Source organism: Barbus barbus (assembly GCF_936440315.1).
Source record: "Barbus barbus genome assembly, chromosome: 20".
Taxonomy (NCBI): Eukaryota; Metazoa; Chordata; class Actinopteri; order Cypriniformes; family Cyprinidae; genus Barbus; species Barbus barbus.
This window is the reverse complement of record NC_136748.1, coordinates 24,061,799-24,086,494: the sequence shown is the minus strand read 5'-3', so window position 1 is coordinate 24,086,494 and position 24,696 is coordinate 24,061,799. Positions and strand designations below refer to the sequence as shown.

The 24,696-nt window shown below is 36.3% G+C and overlaps 1 protein-coding gene across 1 annotated transcript; it reads left to right on the top strand.

Annotated features, from left to right (window-relative positions):
- The first annotated feature begins 439 nt into the window (after positions 1–439).
- LOC306886522 (gamma-aminobutyric acid receptor subunit rho-2-like) lies at positions 440–24,514 on the top strand. The gene is made up of 9 exons (XM_079443693.1): positions 440–809; positions 2,620–2,726; positions 9,505–9,572; positions 13,919–14,142; positions 16,380–16,462; positions 16,559–16,699; positions 17,478–17,630; positions 17,735–17,946; positions 23,273–24,514. Exons 1-9 carry the CDS (start codon positions 685–687, stop codon positions 23,582–23,584), a joined length of 1,425 nt encoding a protein of 474 aa, XP_079299819.1. The 5' UTR covers positions 440–684; the 3' UTR covers positions 23,585–24,514.
- Positions 24,515–24,696: the final 182 nt, after the last annotated feature.

The window sequence follows — 24,696 nt, the reverse complement described above, 5'->3', positions numbered from 1 at the left end:
TACACTTTCATAGAAGGCCATGAGGGACATGACATAATAGGTGGTGTCAACTGAAAAAATTGTGACTCCACTCGCTTTGTGGTAGAAAGTTGCGTTACTGTATCGTGCAGATTGCAACTTAAATCACTTCTTGGTTTCAGTTCGGTTTTTTTGTTTTACAGTGTAGTAAAAATAGACTAGTAAATACCACGATTATGTAATACATAGTAGCGACTGTAAACAAAAATATTAACCGTAAAATCAAATTGCAGTGCATTGATCCCACGAGAATTATGTGGAATTGCGTCGAGGATGTTTTTTTGGCATTTAGAGGATGCATTTCACCTGTGCATTAGATTTGAAAGCATAGATTTGGATGCAGAGCCTTTTCGGGTCATGTGTCTTTCTAATCCGTCTTTTCCTCCAACAGACAGCTGTGGGAAACGCGCGTATGCCCACCGCTGATGCTCTGTGGTCAAAGCAGCTGTGCAGCTGATAACCAATGACAGACAGAAGACGCTGCGCGAGGCGGCAGCATGCGTCGCGCTGATATTTAAACCATCCACACATCGCGCATGCCAGAGATGCGAGCTGCAGCGATTTCTGCGCTGAGAACGGAAAGATGCTGCCTTTCCCGAGCCGCCGCGTTCATGGATTAAGCTGGATTTCAGGACGCACCTGTAGATTTTTCACCTGCTCTGCATAATGCCTTATCTGAGACCGTTCCTGATTTTAGTGCTCTTCCTGGACTTGTTTGGGGAATGCCAGAGTAAACACAGCACGAGAGAGAGGAGGTGGACAGGAGCTGTGGAAACTCAGAAGCATGGGACGTAAGTGGCATTTCAGTCTTTCACAGTTGAACTTGGATTGACATGTCATGCTGCTGTGGATTCACAAAAGATTATGAAAAAGATGCTGATGTTGATGACTATTGTGGTGGTAGTGATGATGATGATGATGAGGAATAGCAGTTATCACATTGAGGATGACTGAAGATGTCTGTCAACAAGTAGGCTACACACAAAATATTTGTTTCAACTGGATTTTCTTCATTAGTGAATTTATTACTGCACGTAAGACAGCAATTCAATTTAAGGTTTAGTGGGTTTAACAGTCTGTGATACTGATATTTACAGAGAAGAGTGGCAGATACTATGCAGTTTAAATATAGCAACTGAGATTGTAGGGAAAAAATGTAGAAATTAACCCTAAAATGCATGTGTCTGGGTGACAGTTTTTGCTTTACTTGTGGTCTTTTCATCTGAAAATTCAGGAATTTTAATTTAAATGTTTGTTTTTTTTTATTAGCGAAATAAGTAGTGTTATATAGTTTATTAATCTAATTCTGTGCATTTTTTAACCACGTATTAAATTAATTTGATAGGGGAAAGGTTTGCATTTTAGGGTTAAATTAAAACTTAGTACAAATGAAAAAACATCAAGAAATTCATTGAAAATGTATGACACTTCTGTTAATCAATCAGGTCGCCAGTTATCAGACAATTCTCCATATGGTCAAATATAATTTGCACCATAAAAATACAGTTTTTGAAGTTGTAAATAAAAGAAGGATTATTGGAGTATAATGCTATTTCATTATTTTACTTCAAAATTTCATGCTTAATTTAGTTGCATTTCTTAGTAATTATTACGGGCAATTTCTAAGTGAAACTTGTTTCCAACTAAAGTTTCAGTTCTATATCAGTCTGTTACTTATTACAATAATTTGGTGATAATGCATCTGATATATGTGTTCAGTGGTAATAGTGTGAACTCATTGATGTTTTTCACAGACTCATTTTCGACCACCTTTATTAGCCTGATTTCTATATGACAGCAGAGTGCCATAAATGAGGCCAGGGGCTGGGACGCAATTAATGTGACCCAGACAGATGATACCGTCACTGAACCAAACACGTATCACTGGCATGCTCAAACTGGTGCTTCTTACTCAGACAAACAGCCACGTGGCACAGGCATGTTTCACCCATCTGCCAACATTGGCACAAAGCTGTCCTGACAAACAGCTGACAAGGGTACAACATGGGTCTATAAAATTAAAACAAACAATCTGCAGAATTAACATGTTGTTAGAGCACAAATTTGCATGAGAAAATCCAGCAGTATTGCTGCAGACAGGTTGCCAGTCATGGCAAGCTGCCTTCTGTCTCATATTCACAACAGGAAATAAATTACAAATGGCAAGAAGCTGAGAGGAATGAGGCAGTCGACTTCTCACTGGATATTTTTGAGTCACTATCAGTGATTATGTTGTCACATAAAGAGTTCATTATGTGCATTGTTTGACTAGAACAATCGCAGTTCATGAATTCAGTGTTCGGGACTCATCTGAGCATCTGTCGATAAGATCTCCTGTAATTTGAAACAGATCCGGTTGCTGCAGCTTGTTCACCACTGCCTTAACAATTTGTTGATAAAAGCGCCGTGCATGATCTTAATCCGTCATTACACTTTTGCGGCTGCATTTTCACAGAAATTATGTAAAGCTATTGACTTTGAGGGTTCAGGCTGAATTTTTCATGTAACCTCTGGTAGATTCCACATAACAATAGTGCACATTGTCTAAATTTGTGATATAAGAGGCTAATCCGAGTTTTTTTGTGACATTGAAACCAACAGCTCCCTGGCAAAGAAGCCACCGGATGTGACAAAATCACGGCGACTGAAAACAGAGCAGCTGTTGAAAGTGGACGACCATGACTTTACCATGAGGCCTGCGTTTGGAGGTTAGTTCATCATACTTGTTGCAAATGTAAATTGCATTTCTTTGCCTTAATTTATAAGCCACAACCTTACGTGGGAGCCTATTTTTAAAAAGTCTTCAAAGACATGTATAGTTTGTGTAAGGTTTAATGTCAACATCCTCTGAAGATTAGTCAAAAATAAGGCACATGTTCTTCAATCATGAGTCTAAAAAAGACACAAGTCCTGTTGACAAAGCTTATAAAGTGCTATTATGATGTCTTCACTCCATTAGTTACCTAAAAGCCACAATTATTTTTTTTGTTGCATTGTTTTGATCTCATGTACAGATTGCACATATTTAATATGCAAGGTTTGAGAACATTCAGGTCAGTCATTTGTCCAGCAGGCATTAAATCTACATTGGCTCCCTCTAGAGGGGTAAACAGCCTCACTATTAAGTACTGCTATGGCCTGTAATTAAGACCGGGATTTCAGTTTTACTGGAGTTCATATGGTTTTGAGAATTGGAGTTTCTTATATGCATTTTTTTAGGCAGGTGAATTTAGCCCATTATTATTTGATATTAAGCCAAAAAAGTTGCCTGTATTGTTCCCCAAACAGTTATTTTACATATAATTTTTAATTAATCAAATATGAAATTAGAAAGTCTGAAACCAAACCTGTTTTTATTTAAAACTGGAAAGGAACTTGTGGAGTTTGTGCAGTTCAAGAACTGCTGTCATTGAAGCAAAGGGGCAGAAACCAATTACTTTCTGAAATTCATGCTTATTTTTCATGTAAATATTCCACTCGAATTGCTACGGTGATAATATAATTGCTCTGTTATTTCATGTTAAGAATAATAATGGAAGTTTTTTTTTTCTAGAAATAAGTCAGCGTGCTTTGATTTAATTTATGCATGGACATGGATTTTCTCTGACCTTGATTTCACATATTTCCTTTATAAAGCAATACCTTATTAAACTCACTCAGATCAATTGCATTGAGACATTTTTTAAGCTTTTAGCACGGCAGATGGAGCCTTGTACACTTTACTCAAGCTTTTTACAGAAGTTTTAATGAGATTGTCACTGTTAGGAGAGTTAACAATCAATCAGATCACAGAAACAGCTGGATGTGTGTACAGACTGATCCACTGGGAAAATGAGATTGTAAAATAGGAGTAATTTATCCAAAAAATGCAAATTGATATTATTTATTCACTCTCATTTCATTTATAATCTATATACTGTGATATTTTCAGCGGATTTCAGTGATAGTCATAGTCATTTTGTCATAGTAATACGATACAAACACAAAATGTTTGTGTGTGTGTACAAACATAACCTACCATTTTTTGATATGCAAGAATGACTTCTTATGGCTTCAGAAGATTTATATGGTGCTTTGTATTTTTAGTGGGTTTAGTTTATTTTCATGTCATTTTTGGAGTTTGACAGTCATGGTTACTATGAAATTTCACTGCAGGGGTTTAAAGATGAAAAAACTTTTCCTTTTGTGATCCATGGACAAAAATAACAGCATAAGTGTTTGGAATGACAGTAAGGTGAGTAAATCATGTCAGAATTTTCATTTTTGATTTATTCCTTTAATGCAGAGACTTGCCTACCACGGCTAGAATGGTATTAAAGGATGATATAAGGGGGAGCTCAAGGCTTCTCTTTAAGTGTACAACACTTTTTTTGTGCAGTAAAGGCTAAGAACTAATGAAAGTTCTCCTACTAGTCCATACAGTCCCCCTATTCTTTTTTTTATGATGTGTTCCTATATAGGGCAAAGAAAAAGAAACATTCCCGCGTTTGATGCCATTCCTCCTATGAATAGAGTATCTAAAAAGTCACTCATTTGGATGCTCTGACTCTTGTTCAGCAGGGGGTCACAGCAAAGGGAATGAAAATAGCCCAAACATATTCAACCCCTCAGACGCATACACAGATCTGTCAGCTCTGACAGTGATGCATTGTTGCATCTTCTTGACGGTGAAAACCTCACTGCTAGTTCAAAACATGATGTAATGAGTTCACAACTGTCATCCAATGTCATTGATTCATAGTATTATAGATTTTCACCAAGGAGTTAAAGGCCATTTTCATTAGCTTTTCTTCCAAAACACAAAATAGCAATCAATTAAAAAAGTCATTTTAAATTATAGAATTATGCAATAAGCTATTTTAACAAAAGTATGTTTGTAATATATAGGTCTGTTTTTAGTTTTAATTACGTTTTTCAGTAAATGTCAAATAAGTGAAAGGATATTTTTGGGTGTAAAAATCTTCCTACAATAAGGTTCTAAAAGCTGCCCATGAAAACTCAAAGACTGAAAAATGCCACTAAAACACTGAGGTGGCAAAAGACAAAGATGCATTATAATTATTATATTATTTCATTTTTCATCCCCATAATTGGAGAGAATAGTTTTGTTGTGAAGGACATGTGAAGTGACTGCATATATTTCTATACCAGTGGTTCTCAATTCCAGTTCTGGGGTACCACTGCTCTGCACATTCTGTATGTCTTCCTTTTTTAATGCTCCTGATTCAGATCATCAGCTCATTAAGAGAGAGATCCATGCACTGAACCAAGGGCGTCAGATAAGAGAGACATACAAAATGTACCCCGGGACTGGAAATGAGTACCGTATGTGCCAGACTGTACTAAAACCAAAATTATAGAGAAACTCTTCTTAAAATACTGAAAAGGTTATGAAATACCAGTGATTAAATAAAGAGATTGGTTTAGAACAAGAGGTTATTTTGCATGTAGTCATTTCTCAAAAATATCTTGCCGAAATATAGAAATTGTTGCTCTGTCAATATTTAGTTGATAATAATAATAGTAAAAAAAATTAAATGTAGAATTATGCAATTAGCTATTATAATATGCTTTATAATAATAATAATAATAATAACACTAATAATAATACAAATAATAATAATTGGTTTTAAGGTAAAGTCATGTTTTTTTTTCAGTAAACGTCAAGTAATTCTTGAATCTTGAGTGATTCTGGGCTTAAACGGATAGTTCACCCAAAAATGAAAATTCTGTTATTAATTACTCACCCTCATTTCATTCCAAACCTGTAAGACCTTCGTTCATCTTAGGAACACAAATTAAGATATTTTTGATTAAATCTGAGAGCTTTCTGCTGCATAGAAAGCAATACAACTACCACATTCAAGGAGCAGAAGGGTAGTAAGGAGAAGAGAAGAAATTGTTGAATAAAGTCATTATTTTTATTTTCGACTGATGTCACATGGACTATTTTAACAATGTCTTTACTACCTTTCTGGGCCTTGAACATTGCTGTTTATGGGTCAGAAAGCTCTCAGATTTCATCAAAAATATCTTAACTTGTGTTCTGAAGATTAACAAAGGTTTTATGGGTTTGGAAAGACATGAGTGTGTGTAATTAATGAGATAATTTTTATTTTTGGGTGAACTATCTCTTTAAAAATTGACAGCGCATTTGTGAAATATACCTATACTGACATTGCAGCTCAAAAATACTGTATGATACCTTATGGACTAAAATAATAGAGAAGCTCTTCTTAAAATACATAAAAGATTGTGAATTGCCCTGTGACTAAACAGGCTAGTTCAGAACAAGGGGTTGTTTTGCTTGTAGATGTTACTCAAAAATATAATGCTGTTTTAAAAGTATTTTCATGGCTTTGTTGAACCATTTATTTTCACAGTTCAGTCAATATGCAATAATAATTATTATATATAAAATCATACATGAAAAATTACATTGGCCTCTATCCTTGTATCCTATCATATTAAACAATCCTTTTAAGCATTGTTTTCATAGACCAATTGCATAGTGTCCTATGCAATGATTAGTAAAAGGTAGCACAGGTATAATATGCCGTGTGTAATGCATAAATGAGATTTACTTCAGAAGCAAAAGAGAATTGCTAATGCATGACTGCAGTCTGGTTTAAATCCAGAGACGGCTAACTGATGGTGCATAAAGCTTATGCCTAATCCTCCACAAGGGGAGTATCGTTGATGTACGCAGAACATATAGCACTCACTGCGTGTTTATGGGTCATTACAGGGCAGTATGTGTTTCTTGATGTGAAGGATTACACATATTAAAGATTGGTATCATGTTGTAGATGACACACATCCATGTTTACTTCTGTCTGCAGATTTGCATATGCGCAATGCTGCTTTCAATACTAATGTTTGGGCCAGCAGCGCCTGAAAATCAGATTCGAAATGAAATGAAAGATCAAAAGATATCAAGTAACATCTCCATGCCAGGATGCCACATATCTCGAAGCCAGCGGCATTTTATGTTATTCGTACAGCCAAAATTGGCTGAATTCTGACATTCGGCGAAAGGATCAGTTTTGAGCTGCATGAGAAACTGAGGACTATTGTAATCACATTAAATTGTGTTGCCTCTCTCCCTCTTTTCTCACTTTTTTTATTCGTCCGTTAAAGACTTAAGCGGTCCTCGCTGATGGGTCGGTCCATCTGGGGGATCGCTCGATCTGCTATGGCGCTGGAGACGAGATTAATCTGGTAGCGGTTTGTACTGATCGGCCGGTCAGCCAGCCCCCGTGGATTAGCACATGCAACAATCCCAGCCTGCCCTGCCCTGCAGACAGCTGGTTTAAAGACCACTCACTGGCCAAACATCAACCAGCGATCACCAGCTCAATGTCATAGCCTCAGGAACTTTGAAAGAAAAGCGCTATTAATAAAATCAACCCTGGAAAGGGATGATTTGATCTGTTTTTAAGTACTTCACCTTAAATTATGAAATATATATAAAAAAAAGTATTTATTTTTACTATTGTGAAAAATAAAAATATTTTTTATGAATTTTTAGAGGATAAAAAGTTATGGGTTTGGAACAACATGATAAAACATGATTTATTTATTTATTGATGAACTATTTCATTAACTTTTTTCATCATCATTTTGTTGTTTCAAACCTCTATACATTCTTTCTTCTGTGTAACACAAAAGAGATTTTTTTTATGAATTTTAATTGGATAAAAAGTTTGTACACAGAAAGAGAAAATTATTTTATTTATTTATTTTGATGAACTATCCCTTTAATGAACATTTGCTGTAATCAGAGGTCGTACGAATTCGTACGAATTAGCCACCTCGTAAAATATGTATGAATTGCCGTGAGATCGGGCTGGTAATCATTGTGTCATTCTAAACCTGTATGTCTTACTTTCTTCTGTGGAACACAAAAGGAGATATTTTTTATGAATTTTAAGATAAAATGTCATGAGAGTTTATGACTAATAATTCTTTATTTGTTTATTTGTATTTAATTTTCTACTAACTGTCACTGTACATCTATTCCTTTATAACTTTACTGAACATTTGATTGTAATCATTATGTTGTTCCAAACCCTTTTTTACTTTTTTCTTCTCTTTACTTTTTTAAATTTATTTTTAAGTGGATTTTAAGAGAATAAACAGTAATATGAATTTGGAACATCATGAGAGTGTGTAAATAATGAGAGTTTATTTATTTATGATGAACTGTCCCTTTAAAGAACATTTTGTGATAATCATTATGTTGTTCCAAACTTACTTTCTTTCTTCTATGGAACACAAAAGGAGATGTTTTTATGAATTTTAAGAGAGATAAACATTCATATGGATTTGGAACCATTTGTGTAAATTAAAAGTGTTTTTATTTTTATTATTTATTTATTTTTTTTTTGGATGAACTGTCCCTTTAATGATAGTTAACACAGAGGTCTTTGAATTAGTTTTTAATGAGAAAAGCACAAATAGCCACTTCCAAGTGGTAACTACAATTGAGAAATAGGACAGCTGAACTCAAGGTCATTCTAATGGTTTCAGACTCAAACTGACAGCAGGGGGGTTGATTAGTTTGGACAAATCGATTTTACCTAGGAGCTGTGTCCTTATTTAGGCTTATTTGTGTGATATGAAAAGCCTTGATGGTACATGACAGGGAAATTGACAGGATGGTCCAGTGGGTGTTGCATGGCAATAGTTGATTACATAAGCAAATTTGTAAAAGTCATCTCCACAGTTGGCGCTTATTTATATACAGGACTCAAATGTGTTTTCTGCAGCATATAAAGCAATGCTTGTGCTTTTCATGAAGGGTTTTTATGAACGATACGTTAAGTGACACGTAATGGCAAGTTTCAGTCAGTGTCAGTATCATTTTGAGCATCAAAGTTTAATCCACCATTTCCAATAATCTCGTCGGATTACTAGGACTAGGAGTGGCCGATGGGACGCACTGGAAATCTCGTTTTGAATCTGTCTGGCGTTACCACATGATCCCCGTCCATATGTACAGGCTGCCCCCTGCCCATTTACCTAAATGTCTTACCTTCTGAGTAACAGATAGCCCTATTACACTAATCCTGCTAAAGAGCAAGGCTTTAGATTTGCTACAGAAGACTTTACAAGTGCAGCTCCATGTAGGATATCAAAGCTGTAGTTCCGGTTGAAGGCCCGTCCTTTGAGAGCTAGCGTTCCTTACAATCCGTCAGATGTCAAAGCAGCTGCTAAGCCTTTTGTGAACAGATCTGGTAGAAAGCAAACAGATCCAGATCTGGTTGTGAGAACATATTTAATGATGCTCACAGAAGTCTTAGTGAACACTCTGCTAATTGCACTGGTAAGAAGCTGTCAGAATCCAGTAAACAATGAGTATTATGAAAAATTAATACATAAGAGGTCATATAGCTGTGAGATGGAGAAGATGGTGTAATTAAATTGACAAACAGTGGTATATGTAGTATAAATGGATTAAATGCTTTGATTTTTTTTTTTCAGGTCCTGCTATTCCAGTGGGAGTTGATGTACAAGTGGAAAGCTTGGACAGAATTTCAGAAGTAGACATGGTAGGTAATCCTAAACAGTTGCTTTTCACATATGTTGTTTTACATAACACCCTCAACTATTCCACTCTAAATTATAGAACATATGAGCACACATTAAACGGCTGAATTTTTATTTGACAAAAATGAAGCGTTTTTTGGCATTGAGACATCATTTACATTTACATTTACAATTTTCGGATATGTCCAGATGTCTTGAAATTTTTGATCAAAATTAAATATTAAAAAATATATTTTTATGTTATTTAAATGCAATAAAAACAGTAAAACAGCCAGTAAAACACTACCGTGATGTAAAATATTTTGCGATTTAAATAAATTATCATTTATTTATTCATTCATTAATAATTAGAATTATTTTCTATGCAAAGGATAATTTATATAAGAAAAATAATAAGAAAATAAGATGTACCGTATTGACCCGAATATAAGACGATGCTTTTTTCTTGGAACTACATCTGAAAAAATGCGGTTGTCTTATATTCAGGGTCTAGACTTTGACATGTCAATAATACACCTACAATAATAGGTGGCGCTAAAGACACATAAAATGAGTGTGCCAAGAAATACGCAATGTAATGTGTCTTGTAATAATGTTAGAAGATTGTGAGTGAAAACAAAAGAAAAAGAAAAGCTTACAGCAGCATGAGTCGTTACTGTAAAGTTAGCCTGATGGGAACAAACTTCCTCTGTAAGAGTAAAACAGTAGCCTACCAAGATTTGAAGGCTACAATAAGATTTCACTTTCAATTCAGATGGGCTACCTGTTATTTTTACGGTATATCAAAAAGTGTATATTTTAAATGTGATTGTTGGTACATTTTACCAGTATTTACCATACTTTCTCAAGATTCTCAAGATGGCACCGCGCATGGCAGCCATTGTGCTTGGCTCTCCAGTTGTTCTAATGTTTTTGTTAGGTTTTCCTGTTTTGTCAAACACAATCAGTTTCACCAAGGAAGAACTGCTGAACATTTGGTAGAACACACCACAAAATCTCCAACCGGTTTGCGGTTATTCGGATGTTTTGCTGAACATAGTAGTCTATAGTAGCTGCGGCGCTCTTTAAGGGCCATTCCACCGAATGGGTGCCATTTGCTTCCAAAACTCTTCCAAAAAAATCGTTTTTAAAGACTGAATCTAGTAATACACATATTTAACTATTCAAAATATGTACTGGTCAATTTCAGGTAACTTAAATTTTTTTACACAATTTTTAAGTGGAAGATGGATGCATTTTTCTCAGTCCTGTTACCAAAACTCTAATGTCTTTTAAAAAGCATGTTTAAAAATATGTCAGCAAATTCCTTCATTTCTCCATCAGGCAGGTATTTATTTTAAAGAAATAGTTGGTTTCAAAATATTATTTTTATCATAAAAAAATCACTAATTATCTAAACAAGGTGTATTTTTCTAAAATAAACAAACCATTTTTTTCATTTTAAAGGCGACTCAAACCTCAAGCTTATCAAACAATGGGAAAAATTATGGACCAAACTTAATTTAAAAAAATAGTGGTTTAACTTTATTTTTTTAAAGAAAAAACTATTTAGTAACAGGAATGAAATGGGTAACAGGAAAGAGTATCCATTATATTAGTATACAGGTTTGACTACACATATGAGGTATTAATGCCCGCATATAGTGAAAGTGTTAAACATTGACTAGTGAGCTGGCCTCACTGCTAAAAAAGGCCAAATCATGTTTCTATTTAAATCTAGTGGTCTGCAGAGGTTTTTGTTTAGTGGTAGAGGACAGGTTATTACATAAGATATAAATAACGAAAAATAATAAATATTAAAGTAAAATTGATATTAACAATAATAAGCTTAACAAATAATATATTTTCAGTTTTTCTGTGGATTTAGATTTCTTATAGCGCAGCTCACACTCAAACGCCATTCCATATATGAGTCTAATACATTATTGCCACAGGACAGAAATTTCAAGTACATTTTCTGTCATACTTGCAGGAACAACCATAGGTTTTCTCTGAGAAAAAGATGCATTTTCATATTTATCTAGATTAATATGGATGTAGCATATATTTACATTAATAAATCTGATGACACTACTCACTCCTGTTACTTTTACTCAGTTACTATAGCTATATAAGTAAAGGATATATGAGTATATGAGTAACAGGACTGAAAGTAACAGGATTGAGATTTTAGGATAAAATTAGCAAATACATATAATCTAGCCATGCTAATATTATCAGCAAATTATAGTGATTCACCAAAGATTTGTATTTTAAAAATAAACAAGTTACATCTAAGAAATAATTTAGGTAACATGACAGTATATTTATAATAACGCACCCAGCCACTGTTACAATATCATCAAATATACAGAAAAGAAAATAAGATATATATATATATATATATTATAATAAAATATTAATTCTTATAGTATATATAATTTCTTTCTTTTGATGTTGATCAAAATGACTTTGACATGTTTCACTCAAGTTTTGTAAGAATTACTCTCAATTTCTTAATTCTCTATCTTTTTGCCCATTTATTACTGGCTGTTTTGCAGTTACTTAGTCCCACAAGGGTATTCCTAAAAAAAAGAGCTGCTGCATCTCTGATGGCAGAAATTTTGATCTTAGATCTTCTTTTTACTTTGGTTTTAACCCAATATGACACCCATTCTGTCATTCTATTCTCATGTTTTGGGTTTCCCTTTTGGTAGAAGCTTTTGTGTGATGCAGCAAATAAACTGTATGGTGCTTTTATTGACATATATAATTACTGGCCATTTGAAATGTTTATGTTTATATAACCAAAAGAAAGAATAGAGGAGGGATGATCTGCTTGAACGATTTAGAGGCATAGCTGTCATATGGAGGATCAGCAGTTACATCGACTTTCTATTTAAAACAAACTGCAAAGAAAAGAATTGATGTGCAATTGGCCTTGTACTTGCTGCAGCAAACAGTTGTTGTTTGGAGTGTGTATATTGCCAGAATCTATAAAGAAAATAAGTGAATCTCACAAAACCTTTGAAGAACATGTCTAGCTCATATTTTACCCTAAAATCAAAAGAAAGAAACTACATTTTGCTTAGGAAATAAAGCCAACGTAATGTTTTTTATCTTTGGACATTATTTTCATGACAAGTGATCATATCCCCTCCTCTCAATTCTCATTACTGTAATGCAAAGGAAATCCTATTCTAATCACTATAATGAAAAAAGCAATGCTATTATTTGTCATCACTTATGTTGTTGCAAACACAAAGTGCTCCTTCCTTGGATCACAAAAGGAGAATTTCTGAAGAATATGGTCACTCTTTTGATTGCAATGACAAGGAATATAGCTTTCAAGCTTCAAAAGGATACCAAAGTCCCATAAAAGTGGTTCCTATGACTTGTTCTTCTGTCTTCAGAGGCCTTAAGATTTGGGATATTTCACATAAGTCATATGAACCACTTTTATGATACTTCAAAAAGGGCACAGAAGTTCTAGTCCTCGTTCTTGTGACATGCACAGTCTCCAAATGTCCCCTTTTGTGTTCCAAGGAAAAATACAGTCATACAGGTTTGGAATAACAGCATGAACAAAACATGAGTAATTGATAACAGAATTTAAATTTTTGGTAGAACTATTTCTTTAAAATCATGTATTTTTCACATTACATGCATAAGAATCAAATCTTTTTGACCTTACAGTAAGAGGCTGTGAGGGAGATATGTTTATTTTGAATGAAAATAATGTCCTAATCACACAAAATCTTAATGGTCCTAAAAGGCTTTATCTTATTGATGTCAAATATATTTTATTATTTTTGTCCTATGATTTTGGGATCAAATGTGACAAGTTCTCATGAGATTAACCCAAATTCAAAAGTTTGGGATCAGTAAGTTTTTTGTTTGTTTTATTTGGTTTTGTTTTTCACCAAGACTGCATTTATTTGATAAAAAATACAGTAAAACCTGTTATTTAGTGAAATTTTAAATACCTGTTTTCTATGTCGTTCAGTATCACATGATCTTTCTGAAATCATTTTATTATGCTGATTTGGTGCTCAGGAAACATTTATTATAATCAATTTTGAAAACAGTAGTGATTCTTAATTTTTTGTGGAAACTTGTGTTTTTTCAGGATTCTTTGATTAGAAAGTTTAAAAGAACAGCATTTATTTGAAATAGAAATGTTTGTAACATTATAAATGTCTTCACTGTCAGTGTTGATCAATTTAATGCTTCCTTGCTGAATAAAAGTATTAATTTCTCATCCCAGACTTTTAAACAGTTCAGAAAACAAGAGCCTCTGTAAAAACTCATTGTGCTTTAACTAAACACTGTGTAAACTCTCACAATTTCTTTTTCTTCATCTGTGTAGGACTTTACTATAACGTTATACCTGAGACACTACTGGAAGGATGAGCGCTTGTCTTTCACCAGCACCACAAATAAAAGCATGACTTTCGACGGGCGCTTGGTGAAGAAGATCTGGGTTCCTGACGTCTTCTTCGTCCACTCTAAAAGATCTTTTATTCATGACACCACCACAGAAAATATCATGCTGAGAGTGTTCCCTGATGGTCACGTTCTTTACAGCCTGAGGTAAAAAAGCAGATTATCTACAGCGGCATTTTTGACTTTTAAGTGAGCCATTATAATTCCAATTATATGTAAGTTATGTATATATGTATAGAGTTTAAATGTATTTATGTAAATGTACTTATACATATTTATTATAATTCCTGTTTATTTTGTACATTGTAAGAAAAAGTTAATATTTTTTCAGTTGTTCAGCAGTTACTAAATTTCACCTTCAAGCAACTCAACTACTGCATGTGGTTTCATTTAAACGTGGTTTGAAAACAAAAGCACATCGCTGGGCTTAAGCATTTGCATATTGCTGCGGTGTTAAAATTAGAACGATGCTTCTGGCCTGTGATGTTTTTGTTGTGTCTTTTGTGCTGTGAGTTAAAAATCAGGCCAAGCTACCTGTGTGCAGGCTATAATCAAGGGCTGAGTTCAAAGTCAAATTTCAGACCCTGTTCTGGCTCCAGGGAAAGTGTCATTATTGATGGGACTGGCCCAGATTATTTCCATTGTCCAACAAATGATGGGCACCACTGTAGAGAACAGAGGAGAGAAATACAGAGAGAAAAATGAGACGGCCTTAGTGTCGGTTCAGTAAATGGCGCTAGTGTGCCATTCTTGACTAGGATTACTAAGCACATTTACATCGCATTTACATTTTTATTCTTAGCAGGAGCTTTCTTACCAAAGCTACTGTCATTCCAAGCCCATATGACTTTCTCTTTTCTGTGGAACATAATAGGAGATGTTTAGCAGAATGTCCAAGCTGCTCTTTTACGTCCATTGTATGGAAAAGTCGTAAAAAGTCGTGACGTATTGTCAAGTATGGTGACCCATACTCGAAATTGGTGCTCTGCGTTTAACCCATCCAAGTGCACACACACAGCAGTGAGTAGTGCACACACACACACACCGTGAACACACACCCGGAGCAGTGGGCAGCCATGCTGCAGCGCCCGGGGAGCAATTGGGGGTTCGGTGCCTTGCTCAAGGGCACCTCAGTCGTGGTATTGAGGGTGGAGAGAGCGCTGTACATTCACTCCCCCCACCTACAATCCCTGCCGGCCGGGGACTCGAACCCGCAACCTTTCGATTACGAGTCCGACTCTCTAACCATTAGGCCACGACTTCCCCCAAATAGCAGCTTGGACGCTCTGCTAGAAAACTACTTGCGTTTCACAGAACCAAGAGAATAAGGCTGGTAATAAACAATATCAATATTATGTTGCTAACGATGATAAGCTCTGGCAGGGCCGTCCTTAGCTGACGCGGGGCCCGGTACGAGGTAGGGATCCGTTCGCGATCGTGTTCAGGTTCCCCCTCGGTCCATTCGCTGTGGGGCCCCCTCAAAGCACGGGGCCCAGTGCGACTGCACTAGTTGCACCGCCCAAAGGACGGCCCTGAGCTCTGGACATATTAAAAGATTGATTACATTGTTAAAGTCTTCATTTTATTAGCCACCATTTGTGATGATAAAATTATGTTTTATTAACAAAGTTAGGGAGGAGCACGTCAGATACTTAGCCTAATTAAACACAAGTGGTACGCAATCAAGTCAATCAACTCACGGACATAAATACAGCTGACATACCTCCACTCATTTGACGGTCTATCAGCATCCCTCCACCACCCCTTCTCCACCAATATCACTAAGTTCTCACCATCTCACGGGGGGATACTCTGGGTTCGGGCCATTCCCGAGCTCAGAGCCCTTCCCCAGGACAGCACGCCAACTACGTATTACCATACTCGCCAAATACGCATTACGTAACTCGTGCTAAATATATGTAAGTGTGAACTCGTGAATTTGTCTTGAATCATAAGACACAGTACCCAGAAAAATACAAAAGGGATCTTACTCTGTGGAGTTTGTGAACAATTTGTTTACATTCATTCTTAAGTTTTAAGAAACATATGGAAAGCATTTCTTTCTCTATAAACGGTAAATTAATATTTATGATAAATATCAATATGTGATATGAAAAAAATATTGTGATCATTTTTGGACATATTGCCCAGCCCTACAAGTAAGTCATACACGTTTGGACATGAACGTGAGGAAATGATGACAGAATTTTCATTTTTGGGTAAACTATCAATACAGTTCCAAATTTAATTTGAAACCGCATATGAAAATTCCATGGATTTTGGGTTCAGAAAGTGAATAAAGCAGGCGTCTGTGAGGAATATAAAGATCTAAGATGGTGGGTTTCTGTACTTTCATCTGTGTTATACATGGTTCTTGTGCCCAGGGTCACCGTTACAGCAGCCTGCAACATGGACTTCAGCCGTTTCCCGCTGGATACACAGACCTGCTCTTTGGAGTTGGAGAGCTGTGAGTGAATCATTAATTTGTGTTATTTTTAGTGCGGCACATGCTCAATTCACTCTGCCAAGTTAGTTTTTCCTGAAATGGATCCTTCTTTTCTAGACGCCTACACGGATGAGGATCTGATGCTGTACTGGAAAAGTGGAGATGAGTCTTTGAGTATAGATGAAAAAATCTCTCTCTCTCAGTTCCTCATACAGAAGTTTCACACTACCTCTCGGCTGGCTTTCTACAGCAGCACAGGTATTGGGGGATTATTTGTCAAGTTGAATTATGTCAAGTAGTGTGGCCCCAAGACGGATTTGAACACTAAAGTCACACTTAAAAGTGTATGAATGGTATTACATTAAATATCAAAGCAGGTGGCATCTGACTGCAAGCATATGATGCTTTCCTCAGAACTAACTTTAATTCTCTGAGCTGGTTTTGCAGTCACATTTAATCAGCTGGTGCCACTGGTTTATCAGATGTGTCTTAATTTTGGACAATGTGTAAATACTTTTTATCATTTACAGTCTAACAAACAAAATGTTGTGTGTGAAATATTTAGCTTGTGCTGCCTTGCTTTAAAATATACTACTGTTCAAAAGTTTAGAGTCTGTAAGATTTTAATTGATTTTTTGTAATGTAGTAATTTCTATTTTAAATAAATGCCATACTTTCTATTAATCAAAGAATCCTGAATAAAAATATATAATTGTTTCCCACAAAAATATTGAGCAGCATAAATGTTTATAACAATTATCATTATAAAAGTTTCTTAAACACAAATTCAGCATATTAGACTGATTTCTGCAGGATCATGTGACAAGGCTGCAGTAATGATGCTGATAATTCAGCTTTGCCATCACATGAATAAATACAATTTTTAAATATATTAAAACAGTAAACAGTTATTTTAAATTGTGAAAAATTATAATAATATTTCACTATGTATAGTACAATATTTCAAGTGTAGCTAAAGTGTTCACTACATTAATATTTGACTCCTTGATCTGTATTTTTATCTTTCTCTCTTTAGGGTGGTACAACCGCCTGTATATAAACTTTACGCTTCGCCGCCACATTTTCTTCTTCCTGTTGCAGACTTATTTCCCTGCCACGCTTATGGTTATGTTGTCATGGGTATCTTTCTGGATTGATCGCAGGGCTGTTCCAGCCAGAGTTTCATTAGGTAAGATTATCGCAAATCAACATTTTTGCCTCAGGAGTCACTGTTGCTTCCTATGTTAAGTTACGCACCTGCAGATCTTAACAGGATGTGCTGATTTTATCAAGGTATCACCACGGTGCTCACCATGTCCACCATCATCACTGGGGTGAACGCCTCCATGCCCAGAGTCTCCTACATCAAAGCTGTGGACATTTACCTGTGGGTCAGTTTTGTGTTTGTGTTCCTGTCCGTCTTGGAGTATGCAGCAGTTAACTATCTGACCACGGTCCAGGAGAGGAGAGAGCGTAAGCTCAGATATCGAGCAGTTAGAGAGCAGGTAAAAAATTTTTTTAATTAGTTAAAGAAACAGTACACAAAAATGAAAATGTATGTGTTTTTTTTCAGGACCTGGAGGGTTTTGTGGCTCTTAGTCCATGTTTATTAGCTTTGAGGGTAATCTGTATGCTAGCATGCAACTTAAAATGAGCTGAAAATTTGATTCAAATCTACAGTCTTTCTATTCTAGAAAACTGTTCCAAAATATTGAAAAAAAAAAAACATTTCAAGTTATAATGTTATACTGTTGTCACATGACCTCATCATAATGCATATCTAATTTGGTTAGTTCTGTCAAAGACTCTAGTGCTGTCAAATGATTAATCACGATTAATCGCATCCAAAATAAATGTTTTTGGCTACATAATATATGTGTGTGTATTGTAAATACACACAAATACAGCATATATTTTGAAAATATTTACATTTATATTCATATATACATATATTTAATATATAAACGTAACATATCTATGTTAAAGATATACATGCATATGTGTGTATTTATACATGCATAATAAATATACACAGTACACACATATATTATGTAAAAAAAATAATAATTTGGATGCGATTAATCACAAATAGTCGTTTGACAGCACGTCATATCATCTCGGAAATAAATGTTAATTTGCTAAATTTATTAAAGTATGTATGTGTTTAAAAAGTCTTCGGTTTTAGCAGTCCAATCAAATAATGAGTCTGGGAAGAGATTTTTAAGAGCTGTTGAAAATTACAGCTGATATGACTACCGAACTGGAAATGTTATTCTCGTTTTACATTATGCAGTGTTCCAACTGTGATTCACTACTATGTCATGATGTCATGACATTTTCCGATGTGACCTCATTATGTAAATGTAACTAAATATAGAGTCATTTTAATCCCATTTTACATATAAATAACTCTTGCAATTTCAATCAAATATCATAACACAAAATATGGTGTGGATATTTTGTCCGACTCATCCATGAATAGAAAGTCGTGTCAACCGCATTGCATTGTGGGATATTGTACTTCACACAGTGTACATGTTTTAAATTTATGTCTGTGCATACAGAAATTTTGCCTACAATGAATTGTATACTATATGCATATTTAATATTATAAACTATTTTTTTTTTTTTATGTTAAAAGACTATTGGCATGCATTCTATATAGAGTGCAACAGTGCCCGCCAACTTTATCACCGGCTTTGGTTCATGGAAATATTGAGTATATTATATATAAACCCCATATGAGTTTTCAGAGGTCTTTGTTTAGGAGTTATATGAAGTTTCAGTAATATAAGCTGTTGGCTTCAACAGACTCATATTCCAATCGATTAGCAACCTTGTACAATAGCTAACAGTTTATACTTTATTATTAAAAATCAGGGCCCATATTCACAAAACATTTTAACTTACATAATCATTTTAAGAGCTCTCCTAAATAACAGTAAAAGTTTTTAGCAAAGAGTTTTCTCTTAAACCCTATTCACAAAGCTGCTGAGACAAACTTTTACTAAGGAACAGAGAGAAGGCTTAAAGTCTGTGTGAACTGGAAGTTGTTGCCGACTTTATTTTAGTATGGTGACGCATTTCCAACTGAAACGGAATATTGAGTTGAGGGCAGGGTTTAATTTTGCGCTCCTCCTCATCTTTCACTCGCAGCAAACTAACGGTTTGAGGGGCTTGGTTAAGCAAATTCTACCCAAGCCATAGCACAAGCCATCAAACTGACGTCATCAGAGCAGCAGTGCCATTCCGGAGCAGAAGCAAATGATCCACAGTGCAACAGAAAGAAAGCAACAGGACAGGACACAGATAATAAAAGAATAATATACAAATATACAAATAGGCAATGTACAAAATAGCAAAAACACAATATATAATATAGACAATTATGTGTGTACAGGTCTGATATGTGCAAATTTTGAAATAAGTATGTGTGGTGAATAAATAATGTATAATAGAGATGTGTGTTCCACGTTTAGTGTCAAGTGTTCATGAGATGGATTGCCTGGGGGAAGAAACTGTTTCTGTGTCTGGTCGTTCTGGTGCTCAGAGCTCTGTAGCGTCGACCAGACGGTAACAGTTCAAAGAGGAAGTGTGCTGGATGTGAGGGGTCCAGAGTGATTTTACCAGCCCTTTTGCTCACTCTGGATAAGTACAGTTCTTGGAGAGTGGGGAGGGTTGAACCAATGATTCACTCCGCAGTCCAGACTACCCTTCGTAGTCTTCTGAGGTCAGATTTGGTAGCTGAGCTGAACCAGACTGTTATGATGGCGGAGTAGAACTGTTTCAGCAAGTCCTGTGGTAGGTTGAACTTCCTCAGCTGGCGAAGGAAGTTCAACCTCTGCTGGGCCTTTTTCACAATGGACTCAATGTGATTGTCCCACTTCAGGTCCTGAGAAATTGTGGTGCCCAGGAATCTGAATGACTCCACAGCAGTCACAGTGCTGTTCATGATGGTGAGTGGGGGGAGAGCTGGGGGGTTTCTCCTGAAATCCACGATCAACTCCACAGTTTTGATCGTGTTAAGCTCCAGGTTGTTAAGACTGCACCAGACAGCCAGCTCCTTAACCTCCTGTCTGTAAGCAGACTCGTCACCGTCTTGGATGAGGCCGATCAGTGTGGTGTCGTCTGCAAACTTCAGGAGCTTGACAGAGGGGTCTTTAGACGTGCAGTCATTGGTGTAGAGGGAGAAGAGCAGTGGGGAGAGATCACAGCCCTGAGGAGGTCCAGTGCTGATGGTGCGGGTGCTGGATGTGAATTTTCCCAGCCTCACTAGCTGCTGCCTGTCTGTCAGAAAGCTGGTGATCCACTGACAGACAGAGGTGGGGACGGAGAGCTGTGTCAGTTTATTCTGAAGGGTGTCTGGGATGATGGTATTAAAAGCAGAGTTGAAGTCTACGAACAGGATCCTCACATACTGTAAGTCCCTAGTCTGTCCAGATGCTGCAGGGTGAAGTGCAGTCCCATGTTGACTGAATCATCCACAGACCTGTTTGCTCTGTAGGCAAACTGCAGGGGGTCCAGTAAGGGTCCAGTAATGTCCTTCAGATAAGCCAAAACCAGTCTTTCAAATGATTTCATGGCCACAGACGTTAGAGCCACAGGTCTGTAGTCATTAAGTCCAGTCATTTTTGGTTTCTTTGGGACGAGGATGATGGTAGAGCATTTGAAGGAAGCATGAGGGGACTTCGCACAGCTCCAGTGATCTGTTGAAGATGGGGACCAGCTGGCCAGCACAGGTTTTTAGGCAGGCTGGTGACACACCGTCTGGGCCTGGTGCTTTCCTTCTTTTGTTCTTTCTGAAGACCTGGCGCACGTCATCTTCACTGATCTGAATTGCAGGTGTGGAGGAGAGGGGTTGCTGGAGGTGTTAATGGTTGTGTGGAGAGGTGTTCGGGGTGGGTGTGGGGTGTTTTTTCAAACCTGCAGTTGATCTCATTCAGGTCGTCTGCCAGTTGTTGATTCTCCAAAGTGCTGGGGGATGGTGTCTTGTAACTGGTGATATTTTTCATACCTTTCCACACTGACGCAGAATCACTGGAAGAGAATTTGTTCCTTAGCTTGCCAGAATAATTCCTCTTTGCCACTCTGATCTCCTTGTTGCTATGGGTGATGTCAGCATGCTTACTAACTATGCACACAGTGATTGGCTGATAGGGGAGGGGTCTCTATCAGAGTGTCATAGAAATATTGTAGTGTGCAATGTTACCATATTCAAATAAAGGGTAAAAAACTCAAAGATTTTAAAATACAGGCTAAATGTCACTAATTAAGCACGTATATGTTCAGCTAAATGTCAGCCTCGTATGCTTCTCATAATTAGTGAATATGCATATAAACACCCTTTTAATTAAAGCCCGGCTCACACTGTGCGATTTTGGCCACGATTTGGTCGTCTGAGACAAATTTTGAAAAACCTAAAATCCTAAAAGATTCCTATAATCCTAGGCTACAATCGGTTATCTAGATCGCTGGTTTGACATGTTCACCGACAGCCGATTAATGGCCGTTGCGATCAATTTTTTCCTCCGATTAAATTCTGGCAGTGTCAGAAGATTTCAGACACTTTCCTGCAGTGTGACATCTCCTACGACGACCGTCAAACCAAGAACCAATAGGAGCACTGAACTTGATGACGCAATTAGCGCGACAACTTCAAACCATTCATTATTTGTAAAAACAATATATGTACAAAGTAAAGTTTATTTATTAAGGGGCAGGATGTTTAAACTCGAATAACAAAATTACCTCAAGTTCGCGCTGTAGAACTGGAAGTCTATAACGTCCTCTTTTGCCCAGCCATGACTTGCTCCACACACGTCGTCTTTTTCGTTTTTTTTTTTTATATAACATCAAGGCATGTAATTAATAAAACTAACGCTACACGTTGCTGTCGTTTGCTAGCTACAACTATACGCGGGTCATGTATTGATGACGTAAAACTCCGGACAAGTCTTCTTGAGTACGTCCGTTTTTATCGCGTCTTGACTGTCGTACAGTCTGACATTAAGACAACTGAGATCCTACAGTCTGACATGGGGATCATGTTCGTACAGTGTGACAAGCAACAATCGCAAAAGACTATTAAAAATCGCACAGTGTGAGCCCGGCTTAAGAGAGTAGAATACTCGTGGCTGATAGTAAGACATGCAAATGTAAAAGAAAACCAAACTGGACACAAGAACAGCTGTTACTTCTTCCCCAGCTTGTTAATGAAAACAAGGATATAATCAAAGGAAACTTTGGAATTGGGATTAACCTCCAAAACCAAAGGTAATACCTTTTTTAAAAGCTCAAATATTTCTAAAATGTTTACGTTCTGAGGCAGAATTTATTTATTTATTTTTACAAATTGTTTGTGGCTTGGTCTTAGTGATTCAGGAGTCCTCTTGGCTACTCCTATAACCTTTCACAGATTTAGGAGCTAGTTTTAGTGCTAAAACGCTTTGTGAAATACTCTTATAGCAAATATTTTGGATTTTGGACTTTTAAGATTTTCTCCTAAATCTGCGAGTTATGAGCTACTTTTAGCCTTAAGATGCTTTGTGAATACAGGCCCAGTTCTGTGGAGAAAAATAATTGAATTTTTACTCCTATAACTCAACTGTTGTGTTCTATATTCGACCCCACATTTTAGCAGGAATTACAACAACACAGGAAAGAAAAATTGTGTCTTAACACATTTCCTCTTTCATCACACTACTAATGGTTGAATAATGTTGATAAGATAGTCAGCCATCAGCTAATTAACACCAACTGATATTTTGCCCTTGTTAATGATCTTCTCTTTGTCCTCTGTTCTCCCTGATCGCCCAACTCAACCTGATCCAGTCATTGCCCTGCACCTGTGGTATGTCCCACACCAGGACCATGATGTTGGATGGGACCTACAGTGAGGCTGACACCAACAGCTTGGCTGGCTACACGGAAGCTCCCATGGTTCCCGAGGATATGGTGCCAGAGAAACAGGAGCACATGGTGGTTCACATGTCAATGAGCAGCGAATCTACCAACACTAAGAAAAAGGGCATCCGCGCCTTTCGCATTATGCAGAACACGCATGCCATTGATAAATACTCCCGCATGATCTTCCCGGGAGCCTATATTATTTTCAACCTTATTTACTGGTCGGTGTACTGCTGATCGTTCTCCAGCTACATCCATCTTTGACTCTTTTTTTGGACTAATGGAGGTTTTATACAACCATCCTTGACTTTTTGACGCACATCAAACATTGGCTCATGTGATACCAAACTGCAGTTACCTTTGTCACTTTTCATACACAAAAAGACTGCTGAAATGCAAAGTGAAGGCAGGTTAGAAAGTGCTTCATATAGGCCTTTTCAGGTTTATGACAAATGAACTGTACAACACTTATCAGACTTTTGTACGGGCTTATGTGTTTTCTCTTCATGTTTGCGTCATTGGACTATTAATGATATAGTATGTACAGAGCAAGAAAGTCTGGTGTTAGCTTCTCATTTAAAGGTGTACTAATTAATTTTTCCACTCTTTTATAGATAACAAAAATTTTTAGTTTTAATAAATATGTTACACAATCATCACATGACATCCAATCATATCGTTGGCTTAGAAAATACAGGTGTAAATACATAATGTGGGTTGCCATGTTGAGATCACATGATTAGCTGTGTTCTGCAATTTAAGCAGTTTAAAAATTTTTATTTATATATAGCATATATTTATACCGTTTAGTAGTGCTCAAGGTGCTCCTACAAAATAAACAAAAGAGCCATAATACAAATCAAATACAACATACATTAAAGACACAATCTATGAAAAAGAACAGAACAAAACTAATTTATTTAACATTCTTAAAATGATTTAGTGCACCTTTAAGTCTAATTGCTCATCTGCACAATGTACTGTTTTATTTCATTTAGGCAAGTCAGTTTGTTTATGCAAAGGCAGTCACTCATGTAATGTATCGTAATTATCAGTTTCAGTTTGAGGTTTATTTGGATGTATGTTTATGTGGTGTGTGTATGTGAGTGTATTTGATACCATTATATTTCTCATGCAAAATAAATAATAATGTCTTTACTGTGGCTCATCTGCTTGCATGTTTATTTTATTGATTATACTTACATTTTTTTATCAGGATTGTACTCCAACCTGAATTTGCCTTCATACTGTACAAGAATTCAGTGCAAAGCTTTCATGTAGGCAGTCAGTGCAAGCTAAAGGTTAGTTTGTGATGAAACAGTCTTGAATACATCTTGAAACTGCCTTGC